This window comes from Centruroides sculpturatus, unplaced genomic scaffold (assembly GCF_000671375.1).
Source record: "Centruroides sculpturatus isolate CEXI.00-Female unplaced genomic scaffold, Cexi_2.0 scaffold60, whole genome shotgun sequence".
In the NCBI taxonomy this organism is placed as follows: domain Eukaryota; kingdom Metazoa; phylum Arthropoda; class Arachnida; order Scorpiones; family Buthidae; genus Centruroides; species Centruroides sculpturatus.
Window position 1 is genome coordinate 111,678 of NW_019384349.1, and position 16,647 is coordinate 128,324.

General features: G+C 29.7%; 1 protein-coding gene across 2 annotated transcripts; it reads right to left on the reverse strand.

Annotated features, from left to right (window-relative positions):
- Positions 1-5,704: 5,704 nt before the first annotated feature.
- On the reverse strand, positions 5,705-16,104 carry LOC111637092 (testis-expressed protein 11-like). Of its 2 annotated transcripts, XM_023382514.1 has the most exons (10): positions 16,072-16,104; positions 12,165-13,074; positions 11,499-11,795; positions 11,218-11,433; positions 11,065-11,135; positions 10,752-10,996; positions 6,952-7,165; positions 6,736-6,858; positions 6,151-6,270; positions 5,705-6,041 (listed from the first exon to the last, which is right to left on the reverse strand). In XM_023382514.1, exons 1-10 carry the CDS (start codon positions 16,072-16,074, stop codon positions 5,853-5,855), a joined length of 2,388 nt encoding a protein of 795 aa, XP_023238282.1. In that variant the 5' UTR covers positions 16,075-16,104; the 3' UTR covers positions 5,705-5,852. The 2 variants fall into 2 exon arrangements, with proteins under 2 accessions (XP_023238282.1, XP_023238273.1); XM_023382505.1 differs by having other exon boundaries at positions 11,499-13,074.
- Positions 16,105-16,647: the final 543 nt, after the last annotated feature.

Genomic DNA, 16,647 nt, shown 5'->3' on the forward strand with positions numbered 1-16,647 from the left:
GGTGGCACACCAACGAGCCCGTGTCTCATCAAAGGTGTTCTTATGTGTATAAAGGTCTTCATTTTTTTTACATAAAAAACACAAATACTATTTTAAAAAAACAGATAAATAATTAGTATTTTTTAATTAAGTTTTATGGCACTCCTAAGGAAATTGGCACTTGTTGACAATGGCTCTAGATAAATTACGATTTTATTAATTTACGCTCCTATCATGATCTAATTATAGAATTTAAAGTGAAATTTTAAATAAAGTGTATTATTTCTAATAAATTAGAATAAAGTACTAAAAGCCAGGGCAATTTAAAGCTGGTAAATCAAGTTAATCGTTATAAATAACGGACAAACAAGCCGCAAAATCGATCCATCCACGTGCTATTGAAAATCGTATTGTAATCTAATTGTATCACATTTTAGTAAAATATATATATTTTTCTCGTGTTCCGAAATCCTTTCTAGTGTGTCAAGTGTTCTAAAACACAATCTATCCATATTAAGTATTCGATGATAACAGATTTAGAATTCGTTACATGTTTCCAAAAGTGCAGCGATGAATATACTTCGTGACGTCGAATGTTTATATTGTATCACTTAACAACAATAAAATGTAGTACATTTAATAATCGATAAAAATTTAAATTAAAAAAAATATATTTCTAATTAATAAGTTAATTTGTATAAAACAAATTTTTAATAAAGCTAATTACAAATAATCAACCTTTTTATGAGTTAATAAACAAACATAATTCTTTTTTTTCTGAATCTAATTAAGAATACACTAACTAATGAAGGATTTAAACGTAATTAAGGATAATGAATAACACATCAATCTGCATTCAATAATGATAAAATGTTCCGATAGTCATTGTCGTGCTATATTTAGCTTTCTGTTTCTTTGTCTCTTGGCAATTTAACCTTTCCATGCCAAAGCCGGACGTAGAGAACAAACAATTTTGTTTTTTTTTTCCCCCTCCTCTGTTACGATTCCGAATAGGATCGTCTTCCGATTTTAGGAAAGGAAGGCGCCACCAAGATTTTTCCAAATATAAAGCACTGCACTCGAATCGTATACTTCTTGCTAGAAGGGACGTGAAGAGAGAGAAAAGAAGCTGGGGATTTTTTCCCGCATCAGGAAAAAATTTAGGGATCTCGAGTGGTTATTTTTATCAACAAATAATTAAAAAATCCTCTATTAATTTATTTATTCTACGCATTTCAAAAAACAGGAGGGTCGAATAAATAGCAAAAATGGCCCCTCTCAACTCTAGCTTAAAGCCTGTTAGTTTCATAGAATACAATATAAACCCGACCCCTAATTTTACAAATAAGAGCTACCATCTTATGTTATTTTTGGAGAGTCCAGCCGAACGTTTCTAAAATGATCTCATCCTAATTTGGATGGTTTATTCTATTATCATAGTTAAACACTCGCCGATGGATTTACAAGACGTTAAGCACATACTTGGATATTTTATCGTGTTTTACAGGCCTAAAATCAATTATAATATTAGCTTATAAATAACTGATAAACCCCGAGATTTTTTTTACTAATGAAAATTTGATTATTATCTCAGATTAATATAATAAAATTTCACACTTCATTTCCTTATTAAATTAACGTTCTACGGGCCTTTTTTAAAGGGTAAAATATTAACATTGAATCCTGTTGTGCCACAAATAACAGCTATCATCTTGTGTTATTTTTAGAGAGCTTATCTGAACGATTGTAATATTCATTTAAAACTTTCAAATAGGATGTAATATAATAGCAAGAAAAATAAATTTACAATTTACTGTCTCAAATATTATATTACTGTAAATAGATCGATAAAGATTACAGATACGTTATGATACGTTTGTATACTGTTTATGTTTACATATAGCAAATAAGCATACATATATATGTCAGAAAAACAGAGCGATAATATTAAATTTAATTCATCACTCACGGAATTACACTTTTGATAAACGAAAATAAAGTTTAAAAGCGTATAAAAATGATTTTAAATATAGAAAAGTTTGTGTTAATTGTAGATTGGAGTTTATAGATAAATTGAATCACCAACGAGCAATTTTTACTATGACGTCGGGCTGCAAGTTTTAATCATATTTTAATAACGTGACTTCCGAAAAGACAGATGGACCGGCGACAGGCCTGCAAACTATGCAATACTTATTTACACTGTCATGGGTCTTTACGAAGTAAAGTGAAATGATCGAATGGATAAAAACCACAGAACACTGCTAGTTGGTCGTGGGTTCAGAGCCTCATCAACAGCCTATCATGTGGAGTTTACGGGTTTTCTTCACGTGTTTAACACCTAAATGGGAGGCGAATTTTCTGTAGGCAGATCATCCAAGCATTGCATTGCCTTATTCCATTAATGTGACGTGTACAGTTTGAGAGAGTGAGTACGAACTCATACAAACTAATGTTGTGGTTTTATCCACTCAGCTGGAGGTTTTTCATTAAAGAAAATTAATAGTCTTATAAAGTTTGTTATACACTCCTGTTATAAGATAAAATTAAAAAATCTGTTACGTTTTACTAAATAAAGAAACAATAACCAAGCATAAAGAAGCACGAGGATCCCCAAACAGTATAAAGTTTGTTATTCCGCATCATGAAGGAAGTAAGAGTCCAGTTAATAAAAAATTTAATTATTCATTTTGTCATTTAATTATTGTAACTCATATATATATATATATATAGCCTAATGTTGAAGATATTAATAAAACTTTAAAAATAACTTGAATTCTGTATTCTAAGTGAATTTAATGTGATACAATTATTAACAAAATTTTAATTCTTAATACACATAAGTTGTTTTCTCGAATAAGATTTTTATCTACGTGGACTGTTATGCATTGTGGTTGTCATTTGGGCTTTTCTGTGTTGCGGTTACTCTTTGGACTTTTGTGTGTGTTGTGGTTGTCTTTGGGCTTTTGTGCATTGAGGTTTTTGTCTTATAAGCATCTGTCATATCAATATCTGTCCTGGAATCGTGTATTGTTGTATGAAGATTGCGAACACTGGCGTAACACATACTGTATATATGTTACGCCAATTTTACGAAACGATTTTAGATAGCACCTGAAGTATAATGTAAGCTAATAGAAGTCTCGTAGATTGTGTTATAATATGAATTAAAACATTTAAAAATGCTTTTTAACCTAAAAATGTTTGTATTAATTAAATACAGTATAAGAACATAGTAAATATTGTAATTTAAGTTTATATGTTTCTAACACATTTAACACTCGGTTACATCACCGAATATAATTAAATATGTGATTCGAAATTAAGAATTTCAATATATTATTTATGTGAAAAATTATCAACAAATTCCTTAGAAAATATCTTTTAAAATATGTTTTGTTTATTAAATTCGAATAAAAAGTTGAAAGGTTTTAAAGACGCATTTTGCCCCCCTCTACTCTTGAAATATTTTTACTCTCCGATGTAGTTTAAGAAATTTATTGGCAAACTTACAGGTGATATTTTTCTGCTTTGATTTTAACTTTAAAAACATTGTGAAACACTTGAGCACGTGAAAAAAAATCTTGGATTTCTTAACGAAAATAATAAACGAAATACAGTATTCGATTTATAGTTGATGTGCCGCCATCTGTCGATTAAAAAGTATATTAAAAAAGTAGAAAAATAACTATTTGTAGTCTATAATCTTTTTATCATTGATCTTTCTTTCTTCAGTTTCTTTCAACATAATTAATTTACTATTTTTTTCTAATAAAATTTCAAAATTGATTACGTATATATTTATTTTGCATTTTGTAATTATAATATAGACCTATATTTATTAAACATTTTTAAAATTTTAATGGTGATTTAAATATCTTTTAAAATTCTATATAAACAATATAACATATATAAAAAGACGTTAAAAATTTGTAAAATTAAAGAGAAGAATTTAAGAGAAGAAATCAAGAGACGAAAAGCAGGCAAAATTGAATTATCTTATTAAGATTTAGAGGCTACGGAGGGTTTATCGTTTATTATTAGAATATGCCAGAAAATTAAATTATATATTTAGAATTAGTTGAAATCAAGAAGAAATAATAAATGCATTGCAGTTATGGGTTGATAATAATAATAATAATCAGCGCAGAGCCCAAACGGTTAGGAGTTGAAAGTTGAAATTTAGTATACAGGGTACGTACGCCATGAGAATGCACACTAAGAACGGATTTTTGGAAATTCCCTCCCCCGCGGGGAGAGGGAGAGAGGGTTAAGGATTACCCTGAAGAATTCAGCTTCTACTGTACTATTTTAGATGTGGCTTTTTGCGTTTTTGCACAAAATCGAACATATTTTTAGACTCTTCTAAAAATTCTCTACTTAATCTCGAAAGAGGGGGGCTAATTCTTGCACCCGGTGAATAACTATAAGGGTTATCTTACATAAGGGTTTATCACATCGAGTGCCCAATCTAAACCCATTTTAAGAATTCTTTATTCCTCTACTGTACACAATTCCAAGTATTTTTAAAACGTGTTAGATTGGGCACTCGGTGTGATAAACTCTTACGTAATATAACCTTTGTAAATATGAATCAAATAATATAATATAATAGAATGGTTAGAAGTATGAAATGAAAACCATATACTAATTTCATAAATTTTAATTTATAATTCTTAAAAATAAATTATTTCTTATTTGGCATTTTTTTGTATAGTAAAATAGTTCTATACTTATATTGATATATCAATTATAAATTTCATTATATTTTAAACAGTCTTGAAAAAAAATAATGGATAGACGGATAGCTAAAGTTTAACATGTGACCCTAAGCTATGATACAAGAGGCCCTACATTAATCTATCAAATAATAACAGGTACATATTGAAGATTGAACGAACTCAATGCCTTAAGCTGTAGCTTATTTAGATTAATTGTAAATCCAGTCTTATATACATTAAACCCTCTTTAACTCTCTTAGGTTTCCTTCGTGCTTCACTGTTTTAATACAATAAAGTAAATTATAATACAGTACAATCTCGGTAATCCGACAGATGTATATGGACCATGACAGTGTCGGATTATTGGAAGTATGATGAATTCGATGTTTAATTAATTAGGAAAGAAAATGTGTGTTTACTTGCATAATATTAGTACATTGTGTTAATAAAAACATAGAATTCAAAAAAATATAAAATGCATTACTATATAAGATACTATACGTTTATTTTTTTAACACCTTTTAGGACGATGATCCTAACAATACTTTTAATATCGTGTTCCCTTCTTGTTCGTTTCGATGTCATGCCACATCTAGTGTTCAAATTTTGTAGAAATTGGAGTTTGAACTAGTAGGAATCTTATCTACAACTTGGCAATAGTGCTGGTAATACCCGAGAGTCAATTAGTGTCGGATTACTAGAAGTGTCGAACTTGCGAACGACCAGATTAACGAGATTGCAATGTATCATTCAACTGATATGACTTATTTCGTCCCTACTTAAACTTTTAATTTGCAATAATTCCTTCATGAGTTGTTTCTACATGAAGTTATTTTTTTCATGACTTTATTGTTATTATTATTATTATTTTGAATTTTTGGTTAAATTAAATCTAATTTATGATTCTCTGTAAATATATTAATACAAACATACCATTGAATATTAATGTTTTTGAAAGAACATTTATTACATAACATCATACACAAGTATTATAAAAATGAACGACTTTAAATTCTTGTTAATAAGTATTTGAGTAATACAATCTTAAGCGAATTGCTATTTTCTAGAAAAAAATAAATAAAAGAGTAATTCTATCTTAAATATAAACAATATGAACTTTAAAATGAATTTCTTATTAAAATCTGGGCAAATTCATTTTAAATATGAACAAAACAACTCTTTAAACATTTTTCTCATTTTATCTTCATGAACAGATTTTAAGGCATTTAAATATTGTAAAAATTTTAACGATAAATTGCACCATTCATATGCATTTTCTGTGTTGTTTCTCATCAGAAAATAAATGCCACAATTCCAGCATTCTACCATTACCCACACCAACTAGAGAATCATGAAATGTAACAATTTAAACTGTTATAATCCTTTTAAATGAATATTTGGTATTTAAAAATTTGCTTATAAGAAAATAGAAGTTTATGAGATTTTATACCTCTATTTCAGGATACTGCTTATTCAATTTAGTTTGAATAATTCGTAGTAATTCTGTCAAACACGACAATGTTTCTTTATATATATCTGTTTTTCCACTGTTCAATACTTTTAACATAACCTGTGATAATATTAAAAAGAAATTATTAATTATATTTCATGAATTATATCACCTGGGATAATTATAATAATAAAAAATATCCAACATGAATTAAGCTGTGATAATTGCGACTCAGTTGCATCACATCTCACTCAGCTGGAGGTTTTTCATTAAAGAAAAGTAATAGTCTTATAAAGTTTGTTATACACTCCTGTTATAAGATAAAATTAAAAAATCTGTTACGTTTTACTAAATAAAGAAACAATAACTAAGCATAAAGAAGCACGAGGATCCCCGAACAATTTGACAAGTTGGGGTAATTTTCATGGACCAAATAAAATGGTTTACAATATAAAGTTCGTTATTCCGCATCATGAAGGAAGTAAGAATCCAGTTAATAAAAAATTTAATTATTTTATTCATTTTGTCATTTAATTATTGTAACTCTTATNCCTGGGATAATTATAATAATAAAAAATATCCAACATGAATTAAGCTGTGATAATTGCGACTCAGTTGCATCACATCTATACATTCATTTTTCAGATTCTTCGTGATTGCTAATTTTAATGCATTAATAGTAATTCTATAGTATAATAAATTGTGTTCCTACAAAAAAAAAAAAAACAATAATTTGATGCTTCAGTAAGCTTAATTATTTTAATTTTTTGCTGTAAATCATTGAGTTACATCATTTCTTACCATGGATAAACTTGATATTAATTCGAAAAATTTTGCATCAAGCTGTGTCATATTCGACATACATTCAAAACAATTTTGCAAGGTTGGACTTTTTAATTTGATTCTGATTTCAAATTCATACAGTAATAGTATTTGAATAAAAGTGTTGTCATGCTCAACGTTTCCAGTTAAATTGTTACTCTTCTTGTACTGATCAATCATGAAAATCATTTCACTGCAATGAAAATCAAACAAGAATTAATTAAATGAATTTTAAATTGTTTATGTCTTTAACAATTATTATTCATAAATAACTTTCGTCTCTTACAATATTTCACAATAAAATTACAATATATTACATTATTTCACAAAAATTGTTCAAGAAAATTTTCTGTGAAATATTGTAATGCAAAATTGTGCAAAACTGACATAAAATCTCATTAAAATTTTAAGTTTTATATTCTTTATAATTATGACACTCATACCTACGTATATAATGAAAATATCTTCTAATAAAATAAAAGTATCAGTTTAAATTTCAGATAATCCATATGCCAGTTAGATAGAAAAAATAAAAACATAGTCAAAGTTAAGATCAAGTGTAAGCAGATTTTATAATTTTACAATTATATCAAGGTACTAGTGTTAATCATCTATATTAATTGTGATTCAGTAAAGTCAATACTAAATCAAGGTTAAAAATGACCTGAATTTGCCAATAAAAATGACGGTTAATCTTCTAAACTGAGGAACATTAAGAATTATATCGTGAAATTTCTATAAATGTTAAAAATATTAATGACTTTCTATATATTTTTAACTGTAATCACATTAGTAATAATATTGCATTGTCAATGCTGAAATTAGAAATCATCGCCAGAATCGTTCTTTATGGAACTGCGTTGATTCCAATCACAATTAAAAGAATTATAGGATTAGTGAATAGACGTTTATATGAGAAATGAACAGGTAAAGTTAGAATTAAAATTTGACTATCTCGACATTTCACAAGTGATTAATTTAATTAAAAAAAGAGCTGTTCTGAACGTTAAACATTGTTCAAAGGGGGGGAAAAGATATCAATAATTTAGAAATCAAAATATAAATTTGAATGTTTATCATCTCCTAGTGCAGATTTTTTCTGCATTAAGCCAAAAAGTGGCGGATATGTTGTATAAAACTCAACAATTGCTCCATAAGTTAATTTTAGATACTGTATCTCTATTTTGAAATTGTATAATTATTGAAAATTTTATAAGATCGTTATGCCTTGTTTTCTCTACTTTTTGTTAAGAAGATTTAAAAAAAAAAATCTAACACTGAGTTACTGAATTATTTTGCTTAATTAAGAAAGATCAAGACACATTTATAGCACAAAGTTAAAATTGTGTGAGGCGACATCTGTTATGAAATGTTATAAAAAATAACTTTTCTATTATTAATTATTATAAAAAAAGGCAAAAAGCTTATTTTTGTTTGTAGAGGTGAGTTTTTAAAAATATCGTAAATGCCAGTAACGAGTAAAATTTTCAATTAAGTTCGATCCCACTCGAAATGTGGCACACTTTTAACCTTTAACCACCAAAATTCAATAGCATCAATGTCCCTTATAAAGTTCGCATGCTAAATTTTGTTTCCTAATCATTACCCTATTCTGAGATACCAAACGAAATAGATGCCAACATACACTCAGAATTTTCCTCCTTTTTTACTTTCTTGGGATCAGAGATCTTAAAGCGTCGAGATTTGCGAGATAATAATAATAATAATAACTCCCCCGTGGTCACCACCTTGTCTTCGTGGGAGAGCCCAGTAATTTTACCGATCCATAGAGCAATGCAGGCTGGAGCATAAGCTCCTGGTAGGGATCAAAGGAAAACAAGAACAAAACTTACTAAGCATAAGCAACATCCTCCTAAATCTGCCATAGAAAGATTTACATAGAAAGAAAGCCCTTCCATGTAAAGATGGCAGACGTGGCCTGATTGACATAGCTAACCTTCACTACAAACAAATACACACTCTGCAAGGGTTTTTCTACAAAAAACAAGAAACATCGCAGTTACCTAAAGCAGTAACTCTAGCAGATTCAAATAACACACCGTTAAACTTACACTCACATCATACAGACATGACATAACATATAAAAAGCACAGACATCACAGTTACCTAAAGCAGTAATTCTAGACACCATCAAGCAATTGTGGGCTCAAAAGGCACTCCATGGCAGGCATCTTATGACCTGACCCAGGATTTTGTTGACAAAATTGCGTCAAACAGCTGATTAGCTCGGGGATGCCTCTTTGGGGAGTCGGAAGGATTCATGATTGCCATACAGGATCAGGTCATAAATACTAAAAACTACAGAAAACACATACTCAAAGATACAACACTCACGAATGACACATGCAGAAAATGTCACATCATGCCAGAAACTATACAACACATCACTTTGGGTTACAAGCTCTTGGCACAGACAGATTATTTACACAGACATAATCAAGTAACAAATACAATATACCAAGATCTTGCAAACAAACACAAATTATTAGACATCCACGAACCATACTACAAATGCATCCCACAGACAGTATTGGAAAACAACACGCACAAAATGTATTATGACAGAGCCATAATCACAGAGGAAACAATTTACCACAACAGATCAGACATCAAACTCATTGACAAGCACAATAAAATCACATACATTATAGACATACCATTCCAAACACTCACTATATACAAAACACATGCATTGAAAATATCAGCAAGTACATGGAATTCACCCAAGAAATAAGGCATCTGTAGAAGATGGGTAAGGTGCTTATTGTACCTGTCGTTCTCTCCTCTACAGGTGTTGTATCACACGCACTACACAAAAGCCTGGGAACATTACAATTGAATAGAAACACATGCATCACACTACAGAAGGCCACTATATTGAATACATGTCATATTGTTAGGAAATTTCTGAATACAGACACACACACTGTCACACTTATCACTTGTATATTCTGAAACCGTGTCTTCTTTTATCTGTCTTTATCGTCACAACTAGGTGCATAGATAGACACAGGACATTTCTACATCATCTTTATTCGGAATATCCTATAGGCCTATACGCGTTTCGGGTATAACATTTTGTAATATGAGAAATTCATGATATGTTTTATTATGTAGCCGACAGATGAGGGGTTACATAATAAAACATATCATGAATTTCTCATATTACAAAATGTTTATATTATAATAGGTTACAACATACCATGACTTCCGGGATTTCTTGTAGGTGATGTTGGCACGTATACATTCCGTTTAAAATTACTTATTTACAGTTAAAATTGTTTTACTGTTAAAATACCATTATAGTTTAAAATATATTTGCATTTAAAGATAGTATTACACTTAAGGATTCTTGACTTAACATCGAACATTTTCTAGCAGCTAGAAGATTTCTACTAGAAAATGTCCTGTGTCTATCTGTGCACCTAATCCTGACGATAAAAACACACATCACTTATTTAATTTTTGTCTTTTTTTGGTTACTATGCCTTGATTCCGGTCCGGCATAGTACACAGCCACCGGTATCAACCAAGTATAACCACTAAATACGGTATAATAATAAATTTTACACAATTACAATACTCTCCCGTGTTGTATAGGCCTATACAACAGCGGGGAAAGTAAAGTACGAGTTTTTGGGTATTGATCTCGCAATCTGTAGAGATTTCTATAATTCTAAGATCAATTACTTGACGATATAAACTAAAGAAATCTCAATAATGAATTTTTTTCAATTTAAATTTCATGTCGACAATACCTTAGACTATTCAAATTGGTTTCGTTTTCACTTCGGAACATATATAATCCAGAAGCGACGGCTAACAATAAGAAATTATTCCTTCTTGTAATAACATCCACATTAACTTCCTTTAAAATATTCATTATTTTCCAGCCCATACTAAATAATCGATATACATAAAATTGAGGTACATTCTCCTGAATAGCCATATTCCAACATATCTTAGAAAACCAAACGCATTTATCTTCTATTTCTTGATCATCCTGTAAAATAAAATTGTTATTCAAAAACGTTTAACGTTTATAATAATCTCCAATATTTAAAAAATAACTTGTATTGCTTGAAGACATTCTTCGCTTTTTTCTACGTCCGATAGAATTTTGTTAAAATCTAAATTTTCTTCTAAATAAAATTAAAAAATATATATATATTGTTTAACGTTTTTAAAAATATGAGATTTTTAATAAAATATTAAGAAATTTACCTCCGTGTGAAATTTGAACTTGAATAGAACATTGCAGAAGTTTTAATTTTATTGGATAATTTCCAAGAATATTATCATATAATTTGTCAAAAATTTGAATATTAAATTCAACACCATTATTTTCTAGAGCAAGACGGTAATATTTCATTACTAAATGGACAAGTGCAGTCGACACTGCATCATTAATACATGTCTTCTGATTATTTATCTTCAAAACTAAAATGATTATTTTTTAAAAAATTAATAAAATTTAAATGTTATAGAAAATGTTGAATACTTACCAATAACATTTACTGTTTCTTCAATTAATTTCTTATCTTTAGAAAGAATGCCTATTTTTAAAGCTAAGAGCATACTTAAAACGTCTCCATTTTTGATAAATTCTGTATCGTCGAGTAGTTCTTTTGCTTTATCAACCAATCCAGCTTCTATATAACTGAAGGACAATTGCCGTTTCAACCAGTTCATATGGTCTTGAACATTGTGGTGATTATTAGTATTTGTAAGCTCTTCGTATATCAATAAGCAACATTGATAGCATTGTACAGCATCCTCATATAATTTTTCTTTAAAATACCCTGTGCCAATTTCCATTGCAAAGAGAAATACATTTTGATCAGATTCAGGATCAGATAACGATTTAAGCTTATTTAAATATTGCTTTATAACGTTTTTAGCTTCTTTAAAATTTCTTTGTTCAAAATATAAATTTAATTTTAAAGTTAAGAATCTTTTAATCTCTGATTGTTTTACATCTTTAAAATTTGGAATAAATTTTAATGCCAATTGGACATAACCAAATTTCAATAACATTTCTGCGAATTGTATTGCGTTACAATTAAAGGTGAATGAATCTAACAATTTATTAACAAATTCTTCGATATATGAGGGCTTCCCACTACGAAGAATAATATATAACCTATCCAGAAAGCATTCTAATTGTTTACCTTGAGTATCTACGAGTTCAATAGCATGAAGAGCTTTTTGCCAATAACGTTCAGCATCCCATTTAATATAAGCATTTGCTAATAATTTTAACGTTTGAGATGATTGGGATGATTGCACTTCTCCTTTTCTCCTCATCCCATAAGATTCTCTCAACCAAAAAACACTCCATTCGTAATTTTCTTCTTCAAAGCATTTGACTCCATTATTATAACAAAGATCAGTCAAATAATTTTGGAGGAGAGGAAAGTTATAAACAATTTCTTTAATTTCAGAAAAATAGTTGCTACCCTTTTCGTTTTCTCCTGCATTAACAGATAATTCCAAACGATATAACATATTTATTGTTTTATATTTTTCTAAATCCATCCTATAATTATTAGACAAATTTCCATTTTTAATTATTTCCTGAAACATATTCAAACACAGCTGTAAAAAGTCGAGAGTTTGTTTTGCATCCAATGGATTTTTATTGATCATCCAGACTCGAGAAGCTTTCAATAATAATTTCATCACAATAATTAAATTTTTTATCTTAAATGATAAATTAAAATCATTGTTCATATTCAAATTCAATAATAAAAATCTGGAAAATATTTCGTATATAAGAGCATTTGATTGATCGAATTTTCTAGCATTTAGTTTATTATGCACAAGTTTGTTTAATTTATGAAGATAGTTTTTTATTCTTTCAGTGAATTTGTCACAATCAAGGTTAACATTCTTTAATAAGCAATTTGATATATCTCTTAAAGAATGTAATGAGGTTTCCATTATTTGTGCATCAATATTTTCACAAGTATCATCTATCGAATTCTCTAATAAACATAAAACATTGTCTAATTCATTCATAAGTTCATCAATACAATCTTCAGCTTGAATTAAAAAGATTTCGTCTTTATCTGACTGCATCTAAATAGAAATACGTAGTAGATTTTAATACATTTTAATTTGTAATATATTTCTGGCATTCATTTTACAATAGAAATATTCAAATGTATTGATTATTTAATTTATGATAAGTAAGACATTAGCCAAAAATCTCCACATACTAATACTGTATATGAAAATTGGATTCTCAAAATAAGCCTAATTCATAGTTGGGAAACCTGCAACTTTTTGTGTTTTCTAGTGCAACATATGAAATGTAAAATGATATAAGTTTAATTTTAATGTCACGAATTTTTATGTAAAGCCAGCAAATCGAATGTAGACAGAAATTAATTGATAATAAAAGTATTACGCTTATTAATTGATACTTTTTAAATGGTAGACAATATCATCTAAATTAATTAATCAAAATATCTATAACCATAAGGTAGATAATAGGAAGGGCTTATCACACCAATGACAAAGGGCACAAACGCTCAAAAATCAAAGTAAAAAATTTAATAAAACAGATAGGGTTGTACAATAAGATAATTATAAAGTATAAAAACCGTAAAAATCCAAAATGCATTTCGGACTATTTTCCAATGGAAAATAGTCCCTCATCAGTTGGTAATAGCGACAGGTCTAAGTATACTTAAAATTATACAAGGTGAAAAAAAATATATAAAATTTTAAATCAAACTTAAAACTATGCCTAAAGCTATACAATATAAAGGTGAAAACCATCGCCATGACTGTATGAGCAGTAAGCATTATCAATGTAGACAGGATTAAAATTTCTTCCTAACGTTGCATGGTAACGTGATGAACAGGGTGCTGATACAAAAATAGTTATGAGTTAGCCGAAATATTGGTTAACAGTTATGAACTAATATTATACAGTCAGTTTAAATTATGTACATACCAAAAACAGTAGAACAACAGAGTTGCAGGTTCAGACATTTCTACAAGATGCAGGGAGCGGTTACAAAGGAGGTGTGTTACCTTACACATCTGGAGCACAAGTGGTGACAACATATGATGCAGCCAGATGTCACTNTTGACTCAACATTTCCAAAATACGTATAATTTTTTGGGAATAATCCATATAAACTGTGCTATAAATAAAAAAAAATTGTAGGATTACTTATTGAGTGTGCACCGTTCGACGACGCCATTGCTTAAGCTTGTTTTAGTCGTGGAGCTTGTCATCGAATGGCGCTCGCGTGCTTCCTGATAAATTATTTTTTTTTGCGAAAAATTCGCTGAACTTTGGAGACATCATTAATATAAATATAATTTTTATGGACGTTAAATAATAAATGGTTTTTAGTAGGTCCGCTGCTCGTTTAAACTGAATGGTTTGTACAATATCCGCTATTGATCTAGATTCGACCAATGCTGTCGCGACACGAGTCGGCGATGACGTTTTACCGAATTATACGAGTTTTTTTAGCGTGTTTGTACGAATACGGTCGCAACTTTTTCGCCGTCATATAGGAATCCGAATTATATGAACCCGTTTTATAGGGGTCTACTGTACTTAATAATTAAGTAATATACTAATTTATAATAATTACTATTAGTAATTAATTAATATCACTACCAACAAAGATTTTTATACCTTAGGCAATAAAATACATGATTCCCATAGAAAGATGTTCCTAATTTCAAAACTCACCATCAAATTTTTATATCAAAAAAAGATCAAAAGATATAAACATTCAGAATAGCATATCGATATAGCATATTCATCTATAAATATCATTCTAACATTGTTTTATTTCTTTATTTACATCATTTTTCACGTCAGCAGATATATGAGGATGGGAATCCATATTCCTACATGAACTCCGGAACAAGTTTCGATCCCGCAAGATAGCAAAAGCCTTGTACCAAAAGTGGCTGTTCTACAGGCTGATTTACAATAACTATACTGCTTACTCCTCATAAGAAACCACTGCTTACTCTTCTGTACACTGCTTACTCCTCATAAGAAACCAGCAGTAGTCTCTCAGTATCACTGCGACCTTGGTAGCCCTTTCTACGGTTGACATGTCACCTTTCATCATATTCGTTGCTAACATCTCCAAGATTTCTAAGGAAAAAATTATTTTATTCGAACGTCATTTGGACGGATCTCAACAAACTGTTCCGAAACCTGCAAATAAGCTTAGTCCGGTTTAAAGCACTTTAAACAATACGTTCACTTTAGGAAAATGAGGTATTAGTTTCAACTTTCAGCTGCTTGTTTTACTTACGTATTCCTAATATTAGTAGTGTTAGATCATCTACTTCACATTGGTAAAGACACAGATACCTGATATAATATAGGTTTCAATATCTGAAAAATGTGACATTTTCTCTCTGATTTTCGGAATTAATAAGAAACCATCTTTATTTCCCCCGCAGGTAAAAATCATGTTGGGTAGTGTAATTAAACTTAGCATATGTATTTGATACTTTCAGACAGTATTATCAAGTATTGGCTTTTCTTTTATTTTTTTACTATTTTCTTTTGTTCTACGGATGTCTAGAGGGCCTTTTTTCCCGAGATCCATCATGTATTAGGCCCACAATGGAGAATCTGAGTGACGAGAGGCGAGACCCAAAAGTTAATGGATCTCGCCTCTCATCACTAGGGTTTTCATGGTGTTTTTGATCGCTCGGATTTGATCCCGGGTTACCAAAGAATGATTCCATAACTGCTTCGACTAACCGGCCAACCGCCAAACATTGGATGTACTGTTTTTAGACGTGAACAATGCCTAATTGACAATGACGTGTGTAATTAGGTACAAGTACATCTCTGAAGGCATTATTTACAGGTGTAATGTGACGTAAATAATGCCTTCAGAGTCTCTAAATAATTAGGCATTATTATGCCTAATTATTTAATATTTCAATCCAGTAATCATATAGTTTAATCTATTATTTAAGAATTTAAATATCATTTTATATTGTTTTAATGTAATTATTTCAATGAAGTGTACTGTAAATTTATGTAGAAAAGTTTCTATTAAAATCGCTAGAACTTACCATTTATGTTAATACAGAAATCGTCTGTTAATATTTTTACTAGCGCCCCCTTTCCAAAAAGTATTTTTTTTTTTTAAATTAAAAATTTATTTTTTATTAACAGTTTCCTTTTAAAATTATTTGCTAATTTCAGTGTCAGTATTATAACTTTTGTTATATTATATCACTTTAAATACAAACTGTCTTATATTAAAAACTTTCTTGTACAATCAAACTACATTTGTATTTTGACAGCTGAACGGCCGCGCGGTCACAAGGTCTTAGATTAAATCTAAGACCTTGGCGCGGTCAAGGTGTCAACCTATCGCTTCTGATGGACCGGAAATCGAATCCGGGCCCGTCCGGTTTCGATTCCTGGTAATCCGACCGGATATGTCAGCCCCCGCGCTCATCACTTGGTTTCCTCATTGTGGGTCTGGCCGAACCCATGGGCATGCTAAAATGAGGCCCTCTTAGTGCCCATAGATTGAAAAGAGTTTTAAAAATATAAGTATCTCCATTTTTTAAAGAACTGATAAATAGCTACAAATATATTCTTGGATAAATTTAAATATTGTGATTAGTAAACGAATTTAA

Coding starts and splice junctions, on each gene's coding strand:
- LOC111637092 (XM_023382505.1), bottom strand. Junction 11,434..11,498: donor AGAAACAGTAAATGTTATTG/GTAAGTATTCAA, acceptor TAATCATTTTAG/TTTTGAAGATAAATAATCAG. Junction 6,859..6,951: donor TAATATCAAGTTTATCCATG/GTAAGAAATGAT, acceptor TTTTTTTTGTAG/GAACACAATTTATTATACTA.